Source organism: Lampetra fluviatilis, chromosome 2 (assembly GCF_964198595.1).
Source record: "Lampetra fluviatilis chromosome 2, kcLamFluv1.1, whole genome shotgun sequence".
NCBI lineage: Eukaryota > Metazoa > Chordata > Hyperoartia > Petromyzontiformes > Petromyzontidae > Lampetra > Lampetra fluviatilis.
The window spans coordinates 27858925-27885520 of record NC_136276.1 but is presented as its reverse complement, the minus strand read 5'-3'; the positions used below and the strand labels follow the sequence as shown (position 1 = coordinate 27885520).

General features: G+C 44.6%; 2 protein-coding genes across 5 annotated transcripts in view; both read right to left on the bottom strand.

The window, feature by feature from the left end:
• The window catches only part of LMBRD1 (LMBR1 domain containing 1), a 320053-nt gene extending 318287 nt beyond the window's left edge, over nt 1-1766 (bottom strand). For all 3 annotated transcript variants that reach the window (XM_078873086.1, XM_078873087.1, XM_078873089.1), the window contains exon 1: nt 1657-1766. In XM_078873086.1, the coding sequence (XP_078729212.1) occupies nt 1657-1725 (69 nt within the window). In that variant the 5' untranslated portion in view covers nt 1726-1766. The remainder of the gene's footprint in view (nt 1-1656) is intronic.
• Nucleotides 1767-7353: 5587 nt separating this feature from the next.
• The window catches only part of MED23 (mediator complex subunit 23), a 43003-nt gene continuing 23760 nt past the window's right edge, over nt 7354-26596 (bottom strand). For both annotated transcript variants that reach the window (XM_078873084.1, XM_078873085.1), the window contains exons 18-29: nt 25369-25499; nt 23664-23869; nt 22910-23090; nt 22199-22369; nt 21609-21825; nt 20811-21035; nt 17886-18051; nt 17020-17092; nt 15508-15722; nt 13817-13937; nt 11614-11745; nt 7354-10331 (exon numbers count right to left, since the gene is read on the bottom strand). In XM_078873084.1, coding sequence (XP_078729210.1) covers nt 10065-10331; nt 11614-11745; nt 13817-13937; nt 15508-15722; nt 17020-17092; nt 17886-18051; nt 20811-21035; nt 21609-21825; nt 22199-22369; nt 22910-23090; nt 23664-23869; nt 25369-25499 — 2105 coding nt within the window. In that variant the 3' untranslated portion in view covers nt 7354-10064. The remainder of the gene's footprint in view (nt 10332-11613; nt 11746-13816; nt 13938-15507; nt 15723-17019; nt 17093-17885; nt 18052-20810; nt 21036-21608; nt 21826-22198; nt 22370-22909; nt 23091-23663; nt 23870-25368; nt 25500-26596) is intronic.

The window sequence follows — 26596 nt, the reverse complement described above, 5'->3', positions numbered from 1 at the left end:
CACGTAAACAAAACGTACCAATTCGTTACTAGAACAGCACACCGGTGTGTTGGAGAGTAAACCCACAACATTTAGAATTCGAGTACGACGTTTCGCCAGTAATTACAAATAGCATAATCAGGCGACAGCCAGATTTGTGGAGAAATCCTCCTGTTTTGTTCTTAAATAGAGGGATATCCCTCTAACACACCGGTGTGCTGTACTCGTAACGAATTGGTACGTTTTGTTGACGTGACAAACCTTACTAAGTGGCTGTGTCGGGTGGTGGCGGGGTTCAACGACACATTTATTATGGATATTGGTAGCGAAAGCCTACGTGTTAGACTGACCACGACCGTAATTCCAACCTTTACCCACCAACCTCGTCCCTCGCTGCCTAATACCCAGCCCCAGCCCCTAAACATCACCAACTTTGCCAATGCCCTCCTCCTCCTCCACGGCCTCGCGTACCGTACGTCCCCTTGGCCCTTCAGAGACTACTGCTGTTGTCGCAGCCAGCCCTCGTGTATCGGGGAAGCGTTGTGGATTTATTCACCTATCGTGTGACGTTAATCTGAAAGCCCGTTAACAAGAGCTGACAACTTGGCGTTGAAGCTGACTCTGTTGTTGTACCATTTCGCATGTGCATCACTTCCCACGTCTGTGCTCCGTATCTTCAGCACGGGTCGTGTGCTGTCTCGCCTGTACTGCACGTACTCTCGTTTCAGAACCATTTGGGAGCTTCATCGGTCGTCTGCCTATGTACCCTCTCCTCTAGACGGAACTGTGTTCTTGTACTGTCTGTATACTGCAGCTCTCTCCTCTGTGCTATCTCGTCTACTTGCCACAATTCTCCCTCATCCCGTGATCCCAAAAGCAAGATGTGCTCATCATACTGTTCTGCAACGTAACGTCAGAATCGCAATCTGTATTTAGTTTTACTCACTTCTGGCCGTCCGCCTGATGAAGCTGGTTGTAATTACTGGCGAAACGTCGTACTCAGATTGTAAATGTTGTGGATATACTCTCCAACACACCGATTAGTGCTGTACTAGTATACTACACTATACACTACTATGCAGTACACTATACACTACTATGCACTACACTATACACTACTATGCACTACACTATACACTACACTATACACTACCTAGTGCTGTACTATTAACAAATTGGCATGTTCTGTTTACGTGACAAACCTTACCAGTTGGCTGTGTCGGGTGGTGGCGGGTTTAACGACACATTTATATATTTACGCGATCTAACCCCCTAAAAAAATATGTATGGCTGCATTTACATCGGCGGATACACACACACATGACGAACAAGCCGTGCCTTGTGATTTAATACCACACGCGATGTGCCTCGCCAGCTTAGTTTCAAAATTAACCCCACGTCGTGACCGTACGAATGAGAAACGGGAACCAGACAGCTGTCCCCCGTGAGAGAGAGAGGTAGGGAGGTGGGCTGCCCCACCCCCCTCCCCACCTCCGCCCCCCGCCGGAGACGACCCCCATAGCCCCGCGGAGAATCAGGCCAAGACCGTGGTCTGAACTGCGGCCTACCACCAGAACCGCGCGCGGTGAGTGACGAACAACCGAGAGCGGACGGCAGCAGCAGCGGCGCGTCGTGGGGTAATTTCCCTTGTTAATCTCTCGTGTCGCGGAGGCGTACCAGCAAAACGATGGCGAATATGAGCCATCCCAGCAAAGTCTCGCTCAGAGCGCCAGCCATCGGAGCCATGAGGTGGTGGTGGTGTGGGGAGAATAACAGCGGCCGCTGTGTTTGTGTCACGTGACGGGCGAGCTCGGATCACGTGGGGGTGGGGGGGGCCGGGAACACGTGGTCGTGTCATCGAAGGTTGATTGTCAAGTTGATAAAGTTTCATACTCTTGGTTCTTTCGGTAAAGTCACGTAGAAGGGAAACAATAAAATAATAAAAACATTATTAATAATAAAAAATATTATTTTATTGTTTCCCTTCTACGTGACTTTACCGAAAGAACCAAGAATATGAATCCCTGCAGTCACGAAAGCTTTAAATCAAAATTGATCAAGTGTATTAGAAACGTATGAATATTTGTTAATAGTGGAGAGAAATTCGATGAGCTATGAACTCTCTTGTATTTTTTGTTACAGATGTTGTGTAGTTTCAACTGAGGTGCAGTTTAGCCCAGAGTGACCTTTGTCACTCACATTGACAAAATAAAAGACACATTACATAAAGTTAGGAAGCATGTTTTTTTGGGGGGGTGGGGGGGGCAGAGCTTTGTGACGTTATATTTGAAGGGGGGTCTGACTTTTTATGACACCGTGTGACGAAAAGGGGGGTCAAAAATCGTCCAAAATCGCGTAACGTCATTTATGGACGGCCCCTTAAAATAAATGTACCTGAAAAGGTACATTTATTTTTACTTTTTCATTCATTACGATTCGATCGTTTTAATATTTGTTCATTTGTATCTTTGTATTGTGAAAATAACGCATCCCTTTCATAAAACGAGCGATACCTGTACAATTGGTCAAGACTCAACCAACGGCAAAACTTTATAATTACGTCTAAGCGTGACAAATTTGCCAATTGTTTAGGTTTTTTTTACCTGAATAATTTACCTTTTATTTTAATATAAATTAACTAAACAAAGCTGTCATCCAATCAAATGCTTAAGGGGCCGTCCATAAACGACGTCACGCGATTTTGGCCGATTTTTGACCCCCCTTCCCCCCTCCTCGTCACACGGCGTCGCAAAAAGTCAGACCCCCCTCAAATATGACGTCACAAAGCTCTGCCCCCCCCCCCAAACCATATTTCCATTTTTTAAATAAAACATGCTTCAAATCACTTTAAACTATTGCCATTGTAGTGCGTATTTATTGTGGCGCTGCACTATGATGTTGTAGGAGAAAACATGTATTACAAAGTCTATTTAATTAAGTAGAACGTGTTGTCTATATTAATTTAAAGTTGCGCATTTTGATGTGACGTCACATTTCTCAAACGCCCCCCCCCCCTCGTCACAGATCGTCACAAATGTTTGACCCCCCTCCCCCCCGAGGTGCGTGACGTCATTTATGGACGGCCCCTAAGTGAAGCACCACTCCATTTACCAAAAGAGGAGCATCTGACACTACTCAAGAGTTACGGCACACCAAATCCATCCCAAGAACCCTCACACACACACACGGACGGAATAATCGAGACTCAACCAACCCCGTACCCACACGAGATATTTCCCCGAGGAGTGTGTTTCAAGAAATTGAGACAAATCAATTTGTGTGATTATAATAAAACATTTGGCCATCTGTCATACAGACAAACTACCAGGGGGTGGGAATTTAATTGAAATTATCTATTAAAGCCTCATTATCTGCAAATACATGAGTCCTAGATCAGCCAGTGTGACAACGGGACACCCTGCCCTTTCTGGCAAACTGACCTTTCTAAGATTCAAAATCATGAGAGTAAAACAAACTTTAGCCTTTAACACATGGCGAATTAATACAGTAACAATGCATAGTACACGCATTTTTTTTTAAAACAAAGGCATGTCCATTATGTTGTTTTGATAACGATCACATTCGAGAACGCCTTTTCAATAAAAGAAAGATGGGTAGGCTCGGTATACACTCCACGCATATCCCATCGTGAATTAACATTTCATGAACAATTGACTCATGCTAAATTATCATTTGGCCATTGGTTAACACTGATTTATGGTGGACAACGTATTGATCAACAGTGATTACATAGTCTGGGCAACTCAATTTAAAGTCCCCTAGAAGTACAGTAAAGTACAGTTTAGTACTGGTAGGAACCTCCTGGTTACACCAGCCCACATGGGATTATTGTGTCCGTCCGTCCGTCGTGCAGGGAGGGGCTGGGTGGGGTGGGGAGGGTGGGGAGGGGCTAGGTGGGGAGGGTGGGGCTGGGTGGGGGGTGGGAGGGGTGGGGCTGGGTGGGGAGGGGCTGGTCACCCCGTGGTGCCCTTATAAAACTCAACGTTTAACCTATTCACGCCGGCTTGTGCCCGCCCTCACAGTCGGCCATATTTGCGGAATACACCACGCCGCCATTGACCCTGGCCATTGACCGAGCAACCCAACGTTCCTACCAGCTCCCTCCGCAGGAATGTGTTTAACCTCAGCTTATTGAACGAGTGGCAAAGCTACTCGAGATGAAGTTACAGAGTACAAACGCGTTTTCGGGCTGGTCCAGATGTCTTGTGGCCCCAATTTAATTCTCGAAAACGTAATACTGTATACAAAGAATTAAGTCAGGGTTATTTAATAAATAAGCGAATAAGCAAATGCATAAAAAAACACACATGGTCGGGGTGGTAATTGGAAGTCACAAGGCATCTGGACCACCCTCTACAATAGCTGCAATCGCAAGTACGGCTCACATTGCGGGGAGTGCGACCAGAATTAGCATGCGCAAGTCATCACGAGCCCAGCCAGCACTGTGGTATAGCCAAGTGCGCAGTAATTGAGCAGTAATTGATGAAGTTTTGTTGGGAATGATTGAGCGTTTTGTGGTAGCCTGAGGTGGTAAGTACTGAGGGACTAATTACCCTTGGAAGTGGGAACTGCACTCTTATAAAAGCTAATCAAATTTTCGCTTTGTGTGTTTTTGATGGATCACATTCTATTATAAATTTATAACTAACAGTTAAGCATGAGAAGAAATGCATTAGTAATGAGCTGGTAATTAAAATGTAGAGTACTGTTACGTACGTTTAATGTATTTGTAGACTACACTGGTGACTAGTAACGGGCTTGAACAGTTTTCTGATGGATGTAGCATCACACTTCCACAAAGTATTAGAAAAACAATTATCAAAATTCTAATTTGGATTCAACACTCTTCATAACTCCCAGAAGAAATATTTCATAGGCCAGGGTAAAACAATGAATAAAACTAAATATCTTCATTTAAGGGTCCTAAAATCAAAAATGTATGTTTTTGTATTTAAACCCTCACATGAACCATGAGGCCAATATCTTAAAAATCCCAACGTAAATTTTGCTATTGGCTTCATGTCAGGAAACAGACGTGCATATTCAGAATTGTGCCGCTATCAGCACGCGACTTTGTCAGAGAAGAATCGAATGAGATGATTAAATGACGGAACTTCTGAAGTTACTGGGCCTTTTTTATCCACGTAAGAAAAGTGTTTGATGTCCTGCAAAACAAGTTCGTCACATTTCAATCAAAACATGTTGTGAGAAAATGAGAATGTCACTAGATTTGAGGACGTGGTAGAACCAGAGGTGGCTGCCCAGATTCAAGCCCTACACCTGAGTAGTGCTGGCTCTATGGTGTCACCCCAGAGCCACGTGGTCACTTCCTTTATCATATTTTCAGTCCACAGGCAAGCCATCAGGATAGTCAGTGCTACTGTGGTCATACAACCAAAACTATGGACCATGTAGGAAACCACTGTCGTCTTATACAAAATCTTTCACACCCAATATTATAATGCCTTGATTTATTTTGGGTTAGGTCAAGATGTTAACTACCTCGCCTGGTATACAGGTCATGGGTTCGACCCCGACGCCTGTATATTTGGAGTTTGATTGTCTCTCTTCCTGTGGTCGCGTGTATTTTTCTCTCCACATTTAGAAACGTGTTTAGATTATATGGCTATACATTTCCACGTGATAATCCACTTCGTTGCGCTATCATTTGTGGCCAGGTTGCTTCTGCAAAAGAGCTGTGTAGCTGTGCGGCTTACCTGGTAAAATAAAAAAAGGTTTAGTTTAGTAATTTAGTGTAAACATGTGTCATAAACCCTCCTCCACCCAACAGCCAAGGTTTCACCTGAATAAAACGTGCCTATTTGGTAACACTGGTCAACAAAAAAAAACATTTTTTTCTGGCCTGGACTTTTGCAGCTGTTTTAGACAAACAACATCTACAACCAGACTGCTTAGAGACCTGGGAATTAAGGGCCAGAGCCAGCGTTCGGCAATCAGAGCTGTATCGGAGGCGGCAGAAGGCAGCAGTCAGTGGCTCTGGATGAAGAGGAAAGACCCCAGCTGGGCCCCAAAGTGAGAGGGCCAGGAGGTATGCAGTCAACAATGCTTGACTCAGGGAGGAGGACGCCCCCTGCCATGCATAGTCCCATGGGATGCTGGCTATCAACAACAAGGCAACTCCTATGACTAATTGGGAATGGGACGCAAGCGTAGGATTGATCACACTGTCGCTGGCCGCCTTTGGGGAGGGTGTATAGTATGAAAGGCCGAAACACCCTAGGAACCAAAGGTTCACTACTGACGATGGGCTCCCCAAATTTCACCAGGCTCACTGTTCATGAACTCTTGGAAGTGCTTGCACAAAGGATAGTAACATCTCATCCTGTGTTCTTTGGAATCTAATTTCAGGGTGCTGATTTGCTCTATCACATCTCATTTTTATGCTATCGGCATACCCCATTTTCATTGATTTTACCCAAAATTAACTCTGTCACTTATGATTGCAAGTTGTTGCGAGTCAGTGACTGCTTTAGTGTTAAAATATGGTGCTGTGTTTTTAGGATAGTGTGTTTATAATATAATTTTATGTCGATATCGACATTTATTTAATATTTTTCTTCTGCAGTTTTTATTGAAAATACAATATTTGATATCTCAAAAACCTGATGTGATAGACAAAAACTGATGCCAGATTTGGAATCAGCACCCCAAAATTACATTAAAATCCGTTGGAATACCTTATGCCAGAAAAAGTGTTGACCAGTGTTATTTATTCAGCAGTAATACATTTGGCACATTTGTTGGAGCACCTTTTCAAACACTACCTTCTGAAAATCCTGACGCCCAGCTTTTTAAGTAATGGACTATACCGTATATAGCATTACATCCAAAGTTAAATGCATTGAAAATAAGTCAAATATAGACATCAACATGTATTGCGCAGTTTATTATGTACAATGAAAAACCTGCAGGTGTTCAGAAAATTTTACATAGAATTACTCCATCCACCAACTATCTTTCTGAATAAGGCCAATTTAACACAAATGTGATTTAAAAAAATGCTGTACTATTTGTATGTTATGATTGTAGCACTTGTCCGCTGTGTACAAAAATAGATTTTAAAAAGCTACCAGTTTTCACTCTACTTGTATACAACTTTAACATTCCTCTGTAAACGTTTGAACAGTAATAGAAGTTAGAAATGTAACGATTCACTCACTCTTAAGATGCTATGAACAGGCCATCAAGGGTTAAAATTTAGTTCGTAACTTTGCTGCTCTTGTAGTTAATGTGTAATCTATAGAAGTAAAAAACTTGTGAATCTAAGGGGATTAAAAAAACGACATAAAAGAATCTGAAACCAATTATTACATGCACAATTCGATGCACGTCTTGAATAAGAATAAACTTTAATGAATCAATGAATCGCTACACCCTTCCTACACATATTCACGTTATACAAATAAAACACTAGTTGTTAATACGTTTAGGCAAACACAAATTACATGTCAAAGATCTTATCACTACTGCCGAGTAAAAAATGCTCACTTTCTGTTATTGTACATGAAACCAAAGATCACAGCAATGACAAATACATTTTGACATGTGTTCAAATAAGTGTTCAGCAGTAGTTATTTAAATGTATGCAACATTTCATTGGGTGGCATAGCATTATGCATTCATCCATACAAAATAACACATTCATGCAGAGGGAGCTGGTAGGAACGTTGGGTTGCTCGGTCAATGGCCAGGGTCAACAGCGCCGTGGTGTATTCCGCAAATATGTGAGGGCGGGCACAAGCCGGCGTGAGTATGTTAAACGTTGAGTTTTATAAGGGCACCACGGGGTGACCAGCCCCTCCCCACCCAGCCCCACCCCCCACACCCAGCCCCTCCCCCCACACCCAGCCCCTCCCCACCCTCCCCTCCCATTTTTGGATGCACGACGGACGGACACAGTAATCCCGTGGGCTGGTGGAACCAGATGCTTCCTACCAGTATAACCCACAAGATTTAGAATCTGTACATTACATATACCTAGTCGTGGCTTTTGATATCCTGTGTGCATTTCTCAAATACACGCAGACTAAATAAAAACATGCTGCTCTACTGATCCTTTGAGTAGGGGACACAATACAAATTTTTACATTCATTATTTAAATCTGCCTTCTTAAACACTGGTGTCGCAGGCTGGACCATTAACATCATGACTACAATCATGATCATGATGTTAAAACTGCTTCGTGTTTAGTTTGTTGTCCTTCCCCCACACCTCCGATTAGCACAGTTGGCAAGGTACGTTGGCAAAGAAATTCAATATACATACGTACCATTTCCAAAGCGACCCAATACAAAAGTGGATCATCTCTCTTCAGTCCACTGAGAATTTCTGCAAGCCCGCGAGTCCGCTTTTTAAAAAGATAATGACGAGCCCTACAAACATGGACACATAGGGTTTGGCTAACTTAAAAACTGTTCAAGCAAAATTAGACAATATGGGAGTATGCCTCATTTCCAGGTACAATGTATAAATCTCCATGACTTTAGGTTGTAACAACACATGGTGAAACCTGAATAAGCATTAGAGAGCCATGCCATAACTGCAAAAAACGTAATCTGTAACATTTCATGTGTGCTATGTGCCAGACTGATTCTAAGTCTGATTTCCATCTGGGGGGGGGAGGGGGGGGGAATAACTCTTTTTTTTTGTAATAGCACTGGTGAACAGACACCTGCTCCTTGTGCCAACCCCAGACGCAATTGGGACACAAGTGAGACTGCAACATCTCTTTCCTCGCTCACTGAACCGTGTTCATTAACTAAACTGAAAAAACTAAAACTTATTTTACACACAGCTAATTTTTGTTAACCTACCTCTACATTACAATTCATGGTAAAGTAAAAAAAAAAACTTTGCTTCATGACCACCACAATCCTACCTTGCCTCGATCCCTACTTAGTCATGGTGCGATGCAAATTCCAAAAGAGAGAAGTGAACGTGCAGATGGGGCCAGGCAAAGTCCCAAAACTGGAGCTCAGGATAGGGCTAATCAGGTTTACAAAGTGTGGGTTCATGGTTGGATTAGCGTATGATTTCGTTGGTATGGGATTTGCAAAGTTTGGCCCTTTTACCTTTTGACCAGCACCTCCGATTAGCGTGGTTGACTACGTATGGTGCGAAAGAAGTTCAATATACATACATAAAACACTCTAAAGAGGTCCCCCTTGGCTATAGAAGGGAGACGTAGGGAGTGTATGGTATGTGAGGTACAGGAGGGTATGAGACATTAATGAAAGTAGGTGAGATCGTGTGATTCGTGGGAAGAAAACGTGGACAAGCTCAGCAAGATTCTAGAAGTTTTGTGCCTCAACATGACAAAATACTTTAAATGTACTTTAAGGCAGGGCATGATAGTGCTCTAGAGATATCACTCGTGATGTATTTAATTGGGATTCAGTGATTTTACAATGTTGCTCGAGTGCAACACATAATTAACTTGTTTTGTTACTTCCAAGTATTTTTTTTCTTCATAACAAAGTTTCCAAGTTGTGTTGGACAGTGAGGAACTGTAATAATTCATTCGACCTTACTCCCACAAAGATTAAATCAGCGTGAGTCAGAGTAATCACGGGATCAAAAAAACTTAATTATTTGCTTCATTTGAGCCTTCACATTTCATCCTGTTACATTAATGTATAATTTTAATGGTAATAATTGATTCTTATAAGCAATGCATGTATGAATGCATCAGAAGTATACTCATTTGAATAGCCTAATTTTTACGTAACAAATGCATGTTCATAATTAAAAATGTTTTCACAAGTACAATCAAATTGTGTGCAAGACTAGTTTTTTATTCATATATGTCACATATAATTAAGGGACTCCTGCAGCTACCAGAGGTGCTACATTCACCACAAACTTAAAAAAGAAATAATTGACTCTCAAATCAAACCGTGACCCATAATCGTGACAATTCACAGTGGGACGCGGGTAGAAATCCGTACAGGCCACACGCCTGCAAGGCCACGGTGCCTACAAGACGAGTGGCACTCGTTAGTCGGTTCGCGCGCCTTCCTTCGTCAGCTCTTAACGATTGGTTTCACTGAACCGTGACCATAGCCACTGCGCCGGTAGAAGCGCCGGAGTGGGAAGTGGCCGGTGATGCGCTGCTGCTGCCACTGCCGCCACCTCCGCCTCCACCTGTGGCCGAATGTGCGGCACCCCCACCGCCCGCTCCACCTCCGCCGCCTGCCGTCGCAGCGGAGGCCGCCGCCGCCGACGACGACGGGTCCACCTTGCTGATGTGCGTGACGAAGCGCAGGCGGAGCTGCAGCGCGGGCCGCAGCGTGCAGATGATCTTCTCCACCTGCAGCAGGACGGCGCAACGGTCAGTCGGCGGCTCGCACGTGCGCACCCCGCACGTTGGGTCGTGCGGATTACGGGCCTTGCGGCGTTCGGTCCCGAGCTTAAGTCGAGTAACACACCCGCCTTCCGTCATGCGATACAGAACTCGCAAGATGGATGTGTGTACACGTTGAACGTCTTTCGCCCCGTACGGAGCTAACCGTGTTAATTGGAGATGGGAAAATGATCATGATGATGATGATGATATAGAGCATGTATTGTGATGCCGACCTCCTGTGATATGGTGTAAACTTTATATCATACAATGCTAACTTTAGTCACAATGAGCTGTTACCAGGATATTAAGAGCTGATGTTATTGCAGTACAAGCCGCATAAGTATGTAATGCTTCACACCCGCAGAAATGTGATTAATTGTCATTACTAAGGTCTCAATTCAATAATTGTGTTTTTTTAATTGTATCATCTTGTTTGCGTTATCGTGCTCATGTCTCATTTGCACGAGTTTTTTTCCTTCCGTGAATATACATTTATTAGCCTTTTGCCAGTCCAAGGACGGGTGTATTGCAGTAAATCTGTAACTTGCAAGCGAAAAGCAGACCGCGACGTGATATTCATTGCATCCATTCGTGTGCAATTTGTAAGGCCGCGGTGACACAGACCTATTTCATTTTAAGGTTATAATCCCTTGTTCATCACGACGTCCTTTTTACTTCTATGTCTCAGTAGCGTTACGGAGATCGCGTGACGCGAGGGTTCTGCCTTTGTAGTGAGGGTTGTGAGTTGACACCGAGGAGGGGGAGGAGGAGGCGCCTCGGCCCCCCATGTGGAGTGACGTCACCAGCTAATTATTATGAATGGGGGGGGGGGGTGTCCATTTGGAGGACGTCACTTTATAATGATTATATATTAATGAGCGGGGCTTGGTCGATGTAGAGTGACGTCACGAGCGTTAAGGACAGACATTCCTGGGTGATTATAGTAGGTAAAGTATTTCATTCTCGCTCGCAGAATGCGATGCACGTATTGCGAGTAAGAATAAAATTTCATGGACGATTCCAGGCATTGTAAAACGACTAACACCACACCAAACCACCTTTCTTAAGCAGTTCAAAAGAAGCCGCCTGTATAGCGTTACACCTTCCACCCGTGTTCTCATGGATCTACAAAGTCGAGTATTTTTACCTTTACGTGTAAAAGCGGAGTTTTACAGTATTCACACGAGTCCTCGTGCGTTTTACCAAGACAGCAATGCACGCCGGTTTTCCTTTTGGAGCCACTCACCGAGTCTTTTACACTGTCGCCGGTAAACATGTACTTGACATGGTAGAGGAAGTCGCAGATGGGGTCCATGTGACCCATGTGTTTACAGTTTTGGTCGACCGCTTGCAGCATCTCGTAAAACTCCACCGCAATCTGGCACGGGATGCGTAGAGGGAAAAGGGAACAAACAAAAAAAGCCCACTTCTAAATGTACCCAGACAACAGTTTTCCATGGCATGAGATGTGCACACACACTCAAAATGTTTTTGCAATTGGATAATTTGTTTAACTCAGTGTTATATTCTGAATGCCCTTGTGTCAAGCCAAAAGTAAAGTTGTCCTCTTAATCAAACAGGCATTGGGATAGTGCTGATCTGATGGCTCTAAGCCAAACTTGATTTGATGGCGTTAAGCCAGTGGTGGAAATTCCACATTCCTCTGGCATGGTCCAGTATATAGGACAGCCATATAATTTCACAGTGGTTACTCGAATTGTCAATTCCAAGGGTTGACTGAGAGAGCTGACTCCCATTGGGATTGAACTCGCAGATTCTGATTATGAGCAGAGCGATCTAACCTCTGCACCACCCGTGAGAGATTGAAAATAAAAAAGCCTTATTTAAATGCATCGCTTGTGCTGATCTTTACAAATTGTACCAGATAATAATTCTCCTACAATTCATGATCTGCACTTGTGTCTCGGTAGCAGCAATGATGCTGTGCCCTTTGCCAATATCCCCAAATAAAAAACCATAGTAATGTCTTTATAGGTATATATTATACATTTGCATGCTGTAGCCATTAAGCAATGACAAGTGGTTCTCTCCTACCAATGCACATCTGGCCTCATCTTGTATTTTGTAAGAACCATTTCCTTGTATTTCAATGCACATGGGCTTCCACAGGTGAGGCTTGCACTTACAAGTAATTTAAAAAGCTCTTAATGTGAAATTCCAAACTGTATTACGCAGTACATTTAGGCAATTGCCATGTTAGTTACCAGGCAGCAGCGAGAATCGAACCTTCAACTCGAACATGGTGGCATTGGGTCGATCACGCAAATGTTGAATTTATCATTTATTTCTATTCGAACATGCACCGTTTATTTGAATAAAAGTTGTTTGATAAATTAATGATGGATAAAAAATAATTTTATATTTTGTTGAATAATGCATTTAAGATATAATTGTTGTAAATTGAAAAAAAATCTACTCTTGAAGGATTTAATCTAATAACAAAGATTGAAGCTAAAGCTATACAAAAAAACCACGTAAATCATCATCATATGGCACCAGGGGTGGCCATTAAATGGAAACAATTCTGCATTGGAAAGTAGAAAACTACTCGTCCTATGAAAATGGATAACTTCTAAGTTAATCTTCCTATTTTTTACAGGACACCCACCCAGTGAGACTTATCAGCCTTCCTCCCGGCTGTAAAGCAGCCAGGAGATGGCAGAACATGGCAGGATAGCCAGTCCGTTCATGAACGAATCTTTGTGAACTCTTGAGTAGAATCCTCGCACGTAAAAATGGGTTTTCCAGATACTCTAGTTTCCTCCCACGTGAAAAGCCAATCATCCACAGAAGCATTTGGCCAGTTATCCCAATTTAGGAACACACCTGAAGATATTTTTAAAGATTCTAGAGGGGCTTTCCTGGAGAATTAATACATGTATTTGTAATGAATGTCTGCAGAATTTCTTTCGCACCGTACGTAGCCAACCGTGCTAATCATAGGTTTGTGAAATTAAAGGAATATGCCGCCTACAAAAAAATGGTCTTTAATTTTTGTAAAGCAATATCGATTCATGGCAATTGAGTTAAATGAAAGCTGCTAATTCATATCTCTCACTCATGACATAACAAAAGTGCTTGCTCCCACCATGCACTTTTTAATATTTTTTCTGATCAATGAAGTTCAAAACGTACGTAGACCAACCCAGGAAATACAGAGCCCAAGTGTATGATAACAAGAAAACCGTTTTCAAAGGATAGGACACTGTCAAGCTATCTTAGGTAAATTAAAGTAAGATGACAATCGGCCTATGGGAATTCCACCAATGGCTCTTGGCCACTCGTGGACAAGTACCAACACACATTGGCTTGAACACCACCCGGTCCTCACCATGCAAGATAGGCAACATCCTCTGAAAGTGTTGCCTAAAATGGCATCGTTGTAGAGCTGTGGCTGTGTGCTCATGAATGACATTATCTCGGTTTACCTCCAGCATGCAACGTGTCCGCTCCTGGAGGAAACGCAAGAGGAATGGCCCCACCAGGTGGTAAACGTAGAGCAGTTGCACCTCGGTTTTCACCAGCGGTTTCACCACTTCCTTCAGAAACCTGCCACAGTCCACATTCCACCACCGCACATGTCTTACTCAGGTCACCACTGTTGCCCCCTTGCAGCTGCCTAACGGCAAATGTATAATAAAGCCACTCACGCTCGCAAGTAATTTCCCAGGTGCCACCGGCTGCTGTTAAAAAAGGAAGAGCATAATTGGCTGTATGACGTTCGGGATAACTGCCTTTCGCACGTAAATGGATGTCTGATGCTAGACAGCAGGTATGTTATTATGGAGCGTTATTATGGGCCAGATATAGCACTTTGCAAGATGGGTGCTACAGAAGGGCATTAAAAAGGCACTAATGGGGAAATGGATGGATACTGGGAAAGGCTTTAAAAAAAAAAGGAAATTCGACAGAAATGTAATAATTGCCACCAGGATTGTAAGAAATGTTAATAATGTATTCTTTTGAAATTGGACTCAAAATGTGCGACTCGGTTATAGTTTAATCTTCCAGCTTTTCGTTAATTAAAAGTGAAACGTAATGCGATGGGAGTGTCAAAATGAATAGCATTTGCAGATGTAAAGATTATACATAAATGTTGAATTAAAGTTAAAGTGGACATACAGTAGATTGGATGCAAACACATATATTACAAGATAAACAATGAATCCCAAAGCAACATGACACATACATACACAAATCAACATAACCTATGAAACATGCAGGCTAAACAAATGCTCAGTGATCACCTATGAGCAGCATGGCGCAGAGGGAATGACATACGTAGCTTCACACTTTGCCATATCTTACAACCCAGGGTCATTTTCACAAGGTTACTCATTTAAGACTGAGTTTACCTAGGGTGAACAGACTGTTGGGACATACGTATGAAGGCCGGCACGACACACGAGAGGGTGAGTGGCCAGCACCACACGCCCGGTTACCTTTGTCTCCCCAGTGCTGTTCTACACACCGCACCCAGTACTTATTTAAGGCTGAGTCGACCTGGGGGAGGGAATGGTTAAAATATTCGTTGCAGATAATTGCAGTGAGCAGGAATTGAACTCAGGTTGCTGGGTTCATAGTGTGATGCGCTAACCACTACACTACCGTTGTCAATATATTTAAACACAAATACAATCACCATTTACACTGGTAGGAACCTCCTGGTTACACCAGCCCACAGGGGATTATTGTGTCTGTCGTGCAGGGAGGGGCTGGGTGGGGAGGGGAGGGGCTGGGTGGGGAGGGTGGGGCTGGGTGGGGAGGGTGGGGCTGGGTGGGGCTAGATGGGGAGGGTGGGGCTGGGTGGGGAGGGGAGGGTAGGGAGGGGCTGGGTGGGGCTGGATGTGGAGGGGCTGGTCACCTCATGGTGCCCTGAAAAACTCAACGTTTAACCTACTCACGCCGGCTTGTGCCCGCCCTCACAGTCGGGCATATTTGCGGAACACACCACGCCGCCGTTGACCCTGGCCATTGACCGAGCAACCCAACGTTCCTACCAGCTCCCTCCGCAGGAATGTGTTCCTTTAACAAACTGTATATATTACATGCAAACACGTGCAAATACACGTTCACTAACAAAAAGACACGTGCACGGCTCGGCAGGCAAATGACGGACCTGGGTATGAGCGTAAGCTGCCCAATGCTGGAGTGGTGCCACACGGCATGCGCCAGGGCCAGCACGTAGCTGCAGTACATCTCGCCGTACGCCTGGTGGCAGGACGTGAAGTCAAACAGCTGGAACGGGAAGCCGACCCACTCGGACTCGTGCGCCAGGAGGGGGCTGTTCATCACCCCGACCACGCGGTCATTCAGCACCATCCAGTACGGCTCCTGCACACCGTCACGTCGGGGGGTAAGTTGGCGGTGGTGTCGAGATTTGAACTGCCTCGCCTGCTATGCAGGAGGTAGTGGGTTTGATTCTGACTCCCTACACCTGTATATTTGGAGTTTGCATGTCTCTTTCCCGTGGTTGTGTGGATTTTTCTCTGGGTCCTCCGGTTTTTTCGCCTCCACATTTAGAAACATGCGTTGAGAGTATTTGGCTGCTATAACTTTCCACATGATATGCCACTTCATTGAGCTATCATTTGTGGCCAGGTCACTTCTGAAAAAGAGCCATATAGCTCAGTGGGCCTTACCTGGTAAACTACAAAATAGTTAAAAAAATGTTTAATTTAGCCTACTCGGACTAAAGGTGGATGTTAGTCCTAACACAAGCCCCAAAAAGAAAGGCATTGACGTGGCCTTGCGGTAGCGAGTTTGCTGCTTGTTGGAGAGGTTCGCGGTTCGAATCCAGGAGCCACACTGGTTAATACTGCAGGTGTATTAACCGTATTACGCTACGTCTGTTTTTCAGTGCACGTTGAAAGATCCCGCACATCCGATTAGCACTGTTGGCTACGTACGGTCCAAAGAAGTTAAAAATACATACGTACCTACATCCTCTGACAGCATTCGCAAGTATAGACCATTGCGTGCTGGCGCCATGGGCCAAATTTTTTAAATTCGAATAATACCCGCAAATTACTCAATTGGGATTATTCATCGCAATCATCACCCCCCAACTGGCAGACTAATGCCCCAGGTCACTTTTGGAAATTTAGACTATCCTCGTCTGTTAAGATCTCACCTGGTTATACACAAAAAAAAAGTTTTCACAGTCCGGCCAGTTGATGCTGTGGTTATAGCGCACTTGACTTTCCATCGGAAGGCTGCGAGTTTAAAGCCTGGTCAGAGGTTAAAGCGAGTCCCTATTTGTATTTCCGGGGGGAAACAAAATGTGTACCACTTTGTGGAAAGTGAACAAGAGTTATGCTGCCAGGTATCTGATCTCAAGACCTTCAGATTGTTAGGCATAAAGAAGAGCCACCCAGCCATAAACACAATTTGTTATATCTTGCAAAATGTAATGTTTTCGAGCACAGTTAAGGTATTCACCCCTTGGTCAAATTGCTGAAAGACTAAGACCCAGTTGGTCAAAATAGCATCTTTTTAGTTTGTCAACCTGTTAAATATTGCACAAGAATCCAAAACTATTCAGTCTACTCTATGCAACTGTATGTCAACGTCAAACCGTGTATGACCCTGCGTTATACCCAACACACCCCCCCGTACGCCCCAAACGAACCGGCAAAGCTGTGATGACGAGGCCGATGGCATTCATCCACGCTGTGATGTTTTCCCTGGGCACCAACGGCTGGCTGCACACAGCACGCCAACAACAATGTCTTCAATAACAGCAAACCATCTGTAAATTGTACATATAGAATAAAAAAAAATCCTCATAGAGTTGTTGTGGATGTTGTATGGCTGTAATGATTTTGGCATTTAAACCATCTGGACCGTAACCCCGTGGTTGGGTAACTCGGGGAGCTAATGCCCTCGTAACACCACTGACGGGCTTGTGTTCAAATCCAAGTTTCAGCAATCTTGTGGTTAAACCAACTACCCAAGTGGTAGTGACAAAAGAGGCTCAACCAAGTCACCATTTCCTGCATTAAATAAATTCACCATTTAAATTATATTTTTCATATATTCTTTATAGAGTTTAAGCTATAGCGAATTAGAGCAATAACTCTATTGTGTATGCTCGAGTTATATTAAAATGTATGTGTTAAAAGTACTGCATGCTTATTACTCATAAAACTTAGTCCCTTGGCTTCTCTCTCATCATCCACAGGAATTGTAAGTTGGGAGGAGGGGTCAAAAGGCTATTGTTGAGACCCCGCCATCTGCAATAGCCCCCGACCACGCTGCGGTAGCTACATATGCACCCGACAGTCTCACTAACCACCAGTCTCCCGGCATGTCTCAAGCTTTTACAAAGCATCTCAAGATGCGATCGCATCAACGAATCAGAACGCTGCTCATCGAATAACTCTGCAGCTCGGCGGAGCTGGTTCGGCGCCCCCGACGCGCACGTGGCTTCCTCCCTCCGAGCCAGGAGGACTGGCCCACCGGCCACCTCCGCCACCCCCGCTGCTAGTGACCCACCTCTTGAGCACGACGTTGACGAGGGCGTTGCCCACGTCCTTGGCCGGGACGGCGAGAGCCATGAGCTCCACGCAGGTGACGTGCAGCGCGTGCGCAGCAGGGTTCGGGAACTCGTTGAAGCGCCAGTCGCAGTTCGGGAATGGGCCCGGGGACTTGCCGGCCATCGGTGCGGCGCGTGGTTAAAGGAGTGCACCTCGTACGCGAGTTTGACAACTGCCTGTTCAAGCATTCTGTGTGACAATGGGTAACTCAAGAGGGTTCTAACTTGTTGATAAACTTAACTCAAAGTGTGATCTTACTGATACAAGTGTGCAACGGTGCTCCTCACTGATGGGGGGGGCTCTGAAATAATGGTGGATATTCCACTTTCCTATGGGAGACCAATTACACTACATAAAACCTGTTGCAGATTAGTCAAAGAGGTACTCATTTTGACAATCACAGGTTAAGCATTGCCACAGTGCCACCTAGCTATTTAATACATTTATAAATGACCTCGATGCTTCAGAAAACGAAATATGCCTATGGGAGATAGACAAATAAAAATCAGACAAGACTAAGGATTTGCCTTTCTAGGGTGCTTAAATGCCTTAGCAACTGAATAGACCTTACGTTGGATCTCATCTGAACCATTCCAATGCCCCCCTGCAGTCTACTCAAGCAGGGACCCCCCCCCCCCCATCGCAGCTGTCCGTGCGCCACAAGGTAAATGCAAAATTAGAGAGTGCTGCGGTGCCGAGATGTTAACTACCTCGCCTGGTATACCGGAGGTTGTGGGTTCAATCCCAACCCTGACACCTGCTGCTACAAACAGAATGAGGGTACCCCTATGGGCTCCCCTTTGTCACCAGTTATAGCCAACATATTCATGGAAAAGTTTGAATCAGACGCCATCCAGACATCCACCCTGCGTCCTTCCCTGTGGAAGAGATATGTGGATGACACTTTCGTCATCTGGCCACATGGCCTCCCAGCATCAATTCTAGACACCCATCCATCAGATTCACCATGGAAGTGGAGAAAGACGGTAAACTACCATTCTTGGATATTCTGTTTGAGAGGAGTCCTGACGGTTCCTTGGGACATTCTGTCTACAGAAAAGCCACCCACACAGACTCCTACTTGAAACCGGATTCCCACCACCACCCATCTCAAAAGAACTCTCTCATCAAAACGCTATACCACAGAGCACATGGCATTTCTGACAAACACCACCTGACCGGTGAATTAAGACATGTACATCGGGCCCTCAGGATGAACGGATACTCTGACCGTACTATCCGCCAAGCTGTCTCTCCCACCACACAGAAACAGCCACATGAAACTCCGACCAAAACCATCACGTTACCATACATAGCTGGCGTGACCAAAAATATCTCCAAAATTCTAAACAAACATAAGATCCAAGTCCGATTCAGTACAATGCATAAAATCCGTGATCTGATTCCATCTGTGAAGGATGTCGTTCCTGACTTACAGTTTGTATCCTGGAGTCTACAAATTGAGTTGCATTTGTGGTGATTGCTACATTGGAGAAACGAAACGTCATGTTTCTGATCGTGTCCGCGAGCACAAGTCAGATCTGAAACACGGCAGAACTGATTCTTCTGCCGTGGCCGATCATTGCTACAACTCGGTGGGCTCTCATGAAATTGTCTTTTCCGAGACCAAGGTTCTCTGCAAACCTCCCGGCTACCATCAAAGGTTTGTACACGAAGCCATACAAATATACAAACACAGACAATTTCAACCGTGATGATGGGTACAAACTTAGTAATCATTGGAAAGATGTTATCAACCACGCAAAAAAGACTTAATCACAAATTTTTTGGACCATCTTATCTGACAGGCACTATTTTACTGTACTTTACCGAGTGTTACCATCCCCAGTTATTTTAACAGTACTCTCTTCATTGTTCAGCCAGCATTGGTATAAACATGGGCATTTTCGTTCTTTTGTCTATCATGTGTATCAGACCCCCCCTCCCCCTCTCTCTCCATTGTGTTGGCGTGTGCAGTAATTGGCCGCTTGCGCACAAGCGCTTCCACGTCCGTCGCCCACCCTTTTGGCCTCGCCCCCCCCCCGCCCCCCCCCCTCCCTCCCGATACGTTCCATTCATTGGCTACCATAGTCTGATGAGCTCCCCCTAAGTTTGTACCCATCATCATTTTCGTTCTTTTGTCTATCATGTGTATTAGACCTCCCCTCCTCCTCTCTGCCCATTGTGTTGGCGGGTGCAGTGGCTAGCCGCTTGCGCACAATCGCTCCATTGTGTTGGCGTGTGCAGTAATTGGCCGCTTGCGCACAAGCGCTTCCACGTCCATCGCCCACCCTTTTGGCCTCGCCCCCCCTCCCTCCCGATACGTTCCTTTCATTGGCTACCATAGTCTGATGAGCTCCCCCCTCCCTCTCCCTCCCCCCTCAACTCGCTTTTAAGGGATTACATCTTGAATCATTGCCTCACTTGATACAGCTAATCTGGCTGTGACGGTCCCACCTGATGACGGAGACTTGTGTTGCCTCCGAAACGTCGTGATTTTTGTTTTTATTTTATTTTACTTTCTACGTGACTTTACCGAAAAAACCTAAGAAGATGCTTATTTGGAGTTTGCATGTCCTCCCTGTGGTCGCATGGATTTTTGTCCGGGTCCTCCGGTGTTTCCCTTCACATTTAAAATCAACCTTTCGTTTAGAGTTTTTGACTGTAATACATTTCCACACGATAAGCCACTTTGGTGGGCTATCGTTTGTGGCCAGGTCGCTTCTGACAAATAGAGCTATATAGCTCAGTGGGCCGTCCATGCTTAAAAAAAACTAAAGTTTAGTTTTAGTTCAGTTTATCAGCTTTGCAAGTGGCATTTTTACGCCAGTGAAGGGAAACACAATTTCTTTCCATAAGATCCCACTGCGGGCGGCAAGGATATTGTCTACGAGCCGCGCCATGAGCTTGCAGTAGTAGGAGTCATCGGGCGTCCACGATCCCTCCCGACGGGAGTTGAGGTACATCTCGCTCAGGCACCAGCCCTGCGGGCGGTTATCCTTCTGCGAGCCGAGCACCGTCTGCACCAGCTTGCGCTTCAGGCTCGGCTGCTCCCGCAGCTTGCGCTCGTAGTAGTGGAAGGTGTTGTAGAGGTACGTGATGGGACGATCTGTGGGATAGAAAGCCAAGGGCACACACTGGTCAGCGCGCAAGCAAAAACAATGTATGGAGCATGCACAATAAACCATTTATTGTTGAAAGGAAGACGCGACGCAAACATCAATATGGTACTGTGTTGCTTAGATATACAATATTAAAGCAATATGTATCCATGGTAACGTGGCAGTTGATATGTACATCAGTAGATAGAAACCAGCCAACAAATTGCAAAGAAGGATCCCCTTTAAAAATAATGTTGGTAGTCAGCGAGGCTTTGCCGGATAATGGATAGTATCATTATCTGGCTGCAAGGCTCAACAGGAGCACTCAACTCACAGGAGGATTTGAGTTCAAATAAAGGTCGCCCAGTCAGTAATTTATCCGGGGGTTGATAATATACGTACCAATTTGATAAAAACAAGTACCACAATGTGAACATTTCACCACTATCTCTGGACGACCAATGAAGGTGAACAGTGGCCAATGCTCATTTGAGCGGAGGGACAATTTGTCATCATTATTAAACTATTGCTCATCTACAAGCCCTAAAATCCCCTCCGCTTCAGCTGGAAACCCGCGTCACCGTGAAACTTGTAGAGGCCGCCAAGGTGGTCGAGAAGCGTCTCGAGGGACTTTGCGACGGGCGGCAGCTCCAGGAAGCGGTGGATGACGATGTCGAAGACGGGGAGAAACCGCAGGCAAACGTTGCCAAAGTAGATGGGCAGGTACTGTGGCTGCATAGCCACGGGTGGGTTCACCTGCTCTGCCAGGCCCTCGAAGTACAGCTTTTCTGGGTATTTCTAGAACCGCACGGGGAGAGGGCACCGTGTAAGCCTAGGGGTTGCCATCGTTATCACATGGCAGCAGTACGAATTATGAGACACGCATTTTTATTATTTGGATTAAAAAAAAATTCTCCAAAAATATACTGTCAGCATCACACCCAGTTAGCCTCGTATCCCCAGTACTCAGGTTTATGCATCACACTAGCGACTCATGTTATGGATGATTCAACCTACGGGAAGACCCAATAACAGGGTCGGATACCACTTGGTACCGATATTATCCACGGTCTGGATCGAACGCAACTATTGGATTTATAGCGCGGTGCACAAACCGTAAGCCCACTAACAAAGAGTCCCGCCAAGCCCCATCAAAACGCACAAACGCCACCTTGTGGTAGCTCATGTGCTTGGCGTGCCAGTCGTTCTGGAGCCAGTGCTCGGGCGAGTTCTCCTTGACGAAGTCGTTGACGCGATTACGGAAGTCGCTGGGCTTGAGCAGCAGGAGCTGGATGATGAAGAAGCACACCTGTGCCTCGTTCCCCTCGTGGCAGCGCAGCGCCTGTGTTGGTTGGTGAGAGGAAGCGGTCGTTTTATTGGCGGATCGGCCATGGTCGTTGATAAAAGTAAGATGCCGCGAATGAACTGGGTACCATTATCTTGCATAAAAAATAACTATAAATAACAACCATTCTCTTGCCATCGACTGAGTTTTTCTTAGATCACCTGAAGGCTCCAATGTCTAGTCCAAGTACCTAAGACTTACAAATATCTGCAGCGAACCAGCCAATGTCGGCGTGAATAAACCTGCATCATCTGCATACTCAGAGATGTTTATATTTTGGTTAGTTATGCCATTATAAAACACTAGTGATGTCACTACCACACGACTCCTATATGTTTCAGTAACATCACTGGACTCTATATTCTAAAATTATCTTGCTTATTGATAAAGCTTCATACTTGTCAGAGATCCTGGGACACAAAACCTAGAGGACACACCTACACGACAACAGCCGCTCATAATTGGATTGTGTATTCCTTTAAACGGTCACTCAAGTGTGATAGGGTGTGCCCATCACCGGCCCTCTTGAGCTCTTACCAGGCAGAGGACGAGGCGGTCAAGGGTGACAATGTTGTACTTCCACACCATGTCGTTGAGGATCTCGATCCAACGGTTCACCTGCTGCCCGCCCACGGACGTGGAGAACTCGTAGACAAGGAAGTCTGCGAACATTCGCACGTGAGCGGCGAGGGCACGCGCTCCGATCCTCTCCAGCACCCTGCCCGTACGACAACACCAACAACAACGACGCTGTCAGCAATAGGCACCGTGCACCACAAAGTAGCAATGACGTTGCCACGGTTGCATGCACGGACGTTTAAGGCAAGTGGAGTCGTAAATGCTCTGATTAAAAGTTAACCTTCTGAGATTATTGAACACACCCCCCCTCCCCAATTAGACAGCTTGCCTGGTCCAAAATATGCAAATAGATTTAGCTATGTAAACACAGACATGCAGACAGGAGGAAAATGAATTCATATTCTTTGGGTCTTTCTGTAAAGGAATGTTTCACTGCACAATGGGCATTTTTACAAGCGACTTTTATTTCAGAAAAAAAAAACCCTTTACTAGTTTTAACTTTTCTCAATCCCATCAGCAAAGCAAGGTCAATTAACGAACGTTTCCGTGTTGCTGGATGTTCTAAGCAAGAGCTAAGACAGCCTGGGGGGACGCACAACCGAGGCGCGCGTCAACAAAACGGAAACCGCGTGCTTGTGAATCGAGTCTTCCCCCCTCTTTGCGCACGGGTGACTCAGAGGGGGCACCCAAACAGGGCGAGCGCATTGCTCACTTGTACGTGACCAGGCGGATGTGGTCCGACTCCAGAAGCATCTTCCAGAGGAGGCAGAGGAAGAGCGGGGAGGAGCCGGGCGCCGTGAAGTGGTTGACGAGATCGTTCTCACTCGTCATGGCCTTCCACTTGCGGTACTCCTCCTCCACGTTCTTCTTGAGATTCACGCGGTTCTCCTGCGGCACCGAGTTCTGCTTGAAGAATGCCTGTGGGAGGGCACGGACACAAATTACACAAGATCATTCCCCCGACGGGGAGCACGGGGGCGGCGCCGTGGTGAAGGCGCAGGGCTCGCGATCGGAAGGTTGCCCCCGTTAAAACTGCCGGTCAGAAGGTTGGGTGGGGGACAACCCAGTCCATTATTCGCATAGAATCACTGATCTTCTTGGTTCTTTCGGTAAAGTCACGTAGAAGGGAAATAATTAAATAATAGAAATAAAACATTGTAAAACATTTTTATTATTAATAAAACATAATAAAATATGTTTTATTTTTATTATTTTATTACTTCCCTTCTATGTGACTTTACCGAAAGAACCAAGAAGATGAATCCCTGCAGCCACGAAAGCTTTAAATTAGAATCACTGACTTTTGAGTGGCTAATCTGTAAACAGCAGCAACACACAATGACATTGTTAAAATCATGTTGTACAGGTCACACATAATTGTTACTTAACTTGCAGACAGCGACTGCTTTTTGTGTTTAGTTTGTTGTTCATACCCCCGCACCTCCCGTTTAGCACGGCTGGCTTCATACGGTGTGAAAGAAGTTCAACACACACACACTTACAAATGTATGAATGTAAGTCGGCTCAAAGTGCCTCATTACTCAACTCCATTAGTGGCCCTAAGCCAACAGTGGGATGTTCCACGCAACAACTATTGCCATACAAATGTAACATTTCAACCAGCGGATCGGGACCCCATTTTCAGCACAAGGGTCCTGCAATGGCACATTTGGCTAATTAATTGTCAAGGAGCATTTACCATGCGGGAGCAAAACCACACATATGAGTTGCACGCATACAGGTTCATGAATCTACTCGATATACAACCATATTCTTAGGCTTTTTCGGTAAAGTCATGTAGGTAAAAAATTTAAATTAATAAAAGTAAAATAAAAAATAAAATAAAAATCACGACGTTTCGGAGGCAACACAAGCTTCCGTCTTCAGGTGGAACCGTCACTTGATACAGCAATCGTGCTGTGACGGTTCCACCTGAAGACGGAAGCTTGTGTTGCCTCCGAAACGTCGTGATTTTTATTTTATTTTTTATTTTACTTTTATTAATTTAAATTTTTTGTTGTATCAAATCAAGTAAGAGTTACTTGATACAGCTATCGTGCTGTGACGGTTCCACCTGAAGACTTGATACAGCTATCGTGCTGTGACGTTTCCACCTGAAGACGGAAGCTTGTGTTGCCTCCGAAACGTCGTGATTTTTTATCTCTTTTTATTTTACTTTTATTAATCTTAATTTACATTTTTTACCTACGTGAATTTACCGAAAAAACCTAAGAATATGAATCCTTGCAGTCACGAAAGCTTCAAATCTAGAATCGATATACAACCATTACATGGGTACTTAGCAGCACAGGTGGACTTGGGAAATGCACCAGGTATTGCCTCCTAAGCACAGGATTATTGGTTTACGTCACGATGAGTGAACTTGCTGAACTGGAGAGGAAAGCAATGGTGATGACCTGGAGGGGAGGAGGGAAGCAGCTGAGTGTGTGGGATGCCCAGTTGTGTGGCGTCAGGGTCATGATGGCCTGTAGAATGTCCTTGCACCAGGTCCCAGACACAGACTCTGAACTTGAGAGGATATGTTTCTCTGGAGGGATACAACATCAGAATTTGCACTTCAATTAAATGAAAATTAAATCATTCGGTACATTTCATTACAATGTCAATTGCAAAAGGCCTGCCTCTGAATGTTGTTTCGATGGTGATGCATTTTCAACACCATGACAACGCTTGACCGGTTCCTTCCAACTTTGTAGTTATCAACAAAATTAGCCGTACCTCCCAAACTTTTTATCAATATTTACTCCTGCCGTTCTTTGTGTTGTTTGTTGTTGCAACTTGCTGACCCGCCCACCCTTACTGGACATCTGTGAAAAAGAGTTTCATAGCCCATCGGATTCCTCTGGTATAAAGATTCTGATATTGATTTCCAATAAAAATACACTGAAAAAATGCAATTCCATTGCCTTCATCAGATAACACTGCATATATATCATATATTCTCATATGGTGTACACTATCATTATTTTTCTTGCTTTGTCATCTTTGACAAATTTAAACTTTGCAGTTTGTCCTTTGTTGCAAAGTTTGATTAAATTTCATAAGCAAAAATGAAGTGCAAACAACTAATTTTCAATGCATTTTATATAGTTGCTTGATCTTTGACACCAAATATAAATATTTTACACATTTGTAAAATATTTACTTGTTTTAGTATCAACAATTACAAAATAAACACTGCTATTCATAATTCAATTATAAATCCTTATTGAAGTGAATATTCTACCTGGCTATTGGCTGTTCCTCGGACAGCATCTATGAGAAATGTTTTTTGAAAAACAAAAATAATCCCTTCAATGCACATGAAAAGGACCGTCCACTGCCGACCGCTACAACCAAACGTAACTATAGTTTCAGTTTTCTTAGGTTTTTTCGGTAAAGTCACGTAGAAAGTAAAATAAAATAAAAACAAAAATCACGACGTTTCGGAGGCAACACAAGTCTCCGTCATCAGGTGGGACCGTCACAGCCAGATTAGCTGTATCAAGTGAGGCAATGATTCATCTTGAATCATTCATCTTGAATCATTGCCTCACTTGATACAGCTAATCTGGCTGTGACGGTCCCACCTGATGACGGAGACTTGTGTTGCCTCCGAAACGTCGTGATTTTTGTTTTTATTTT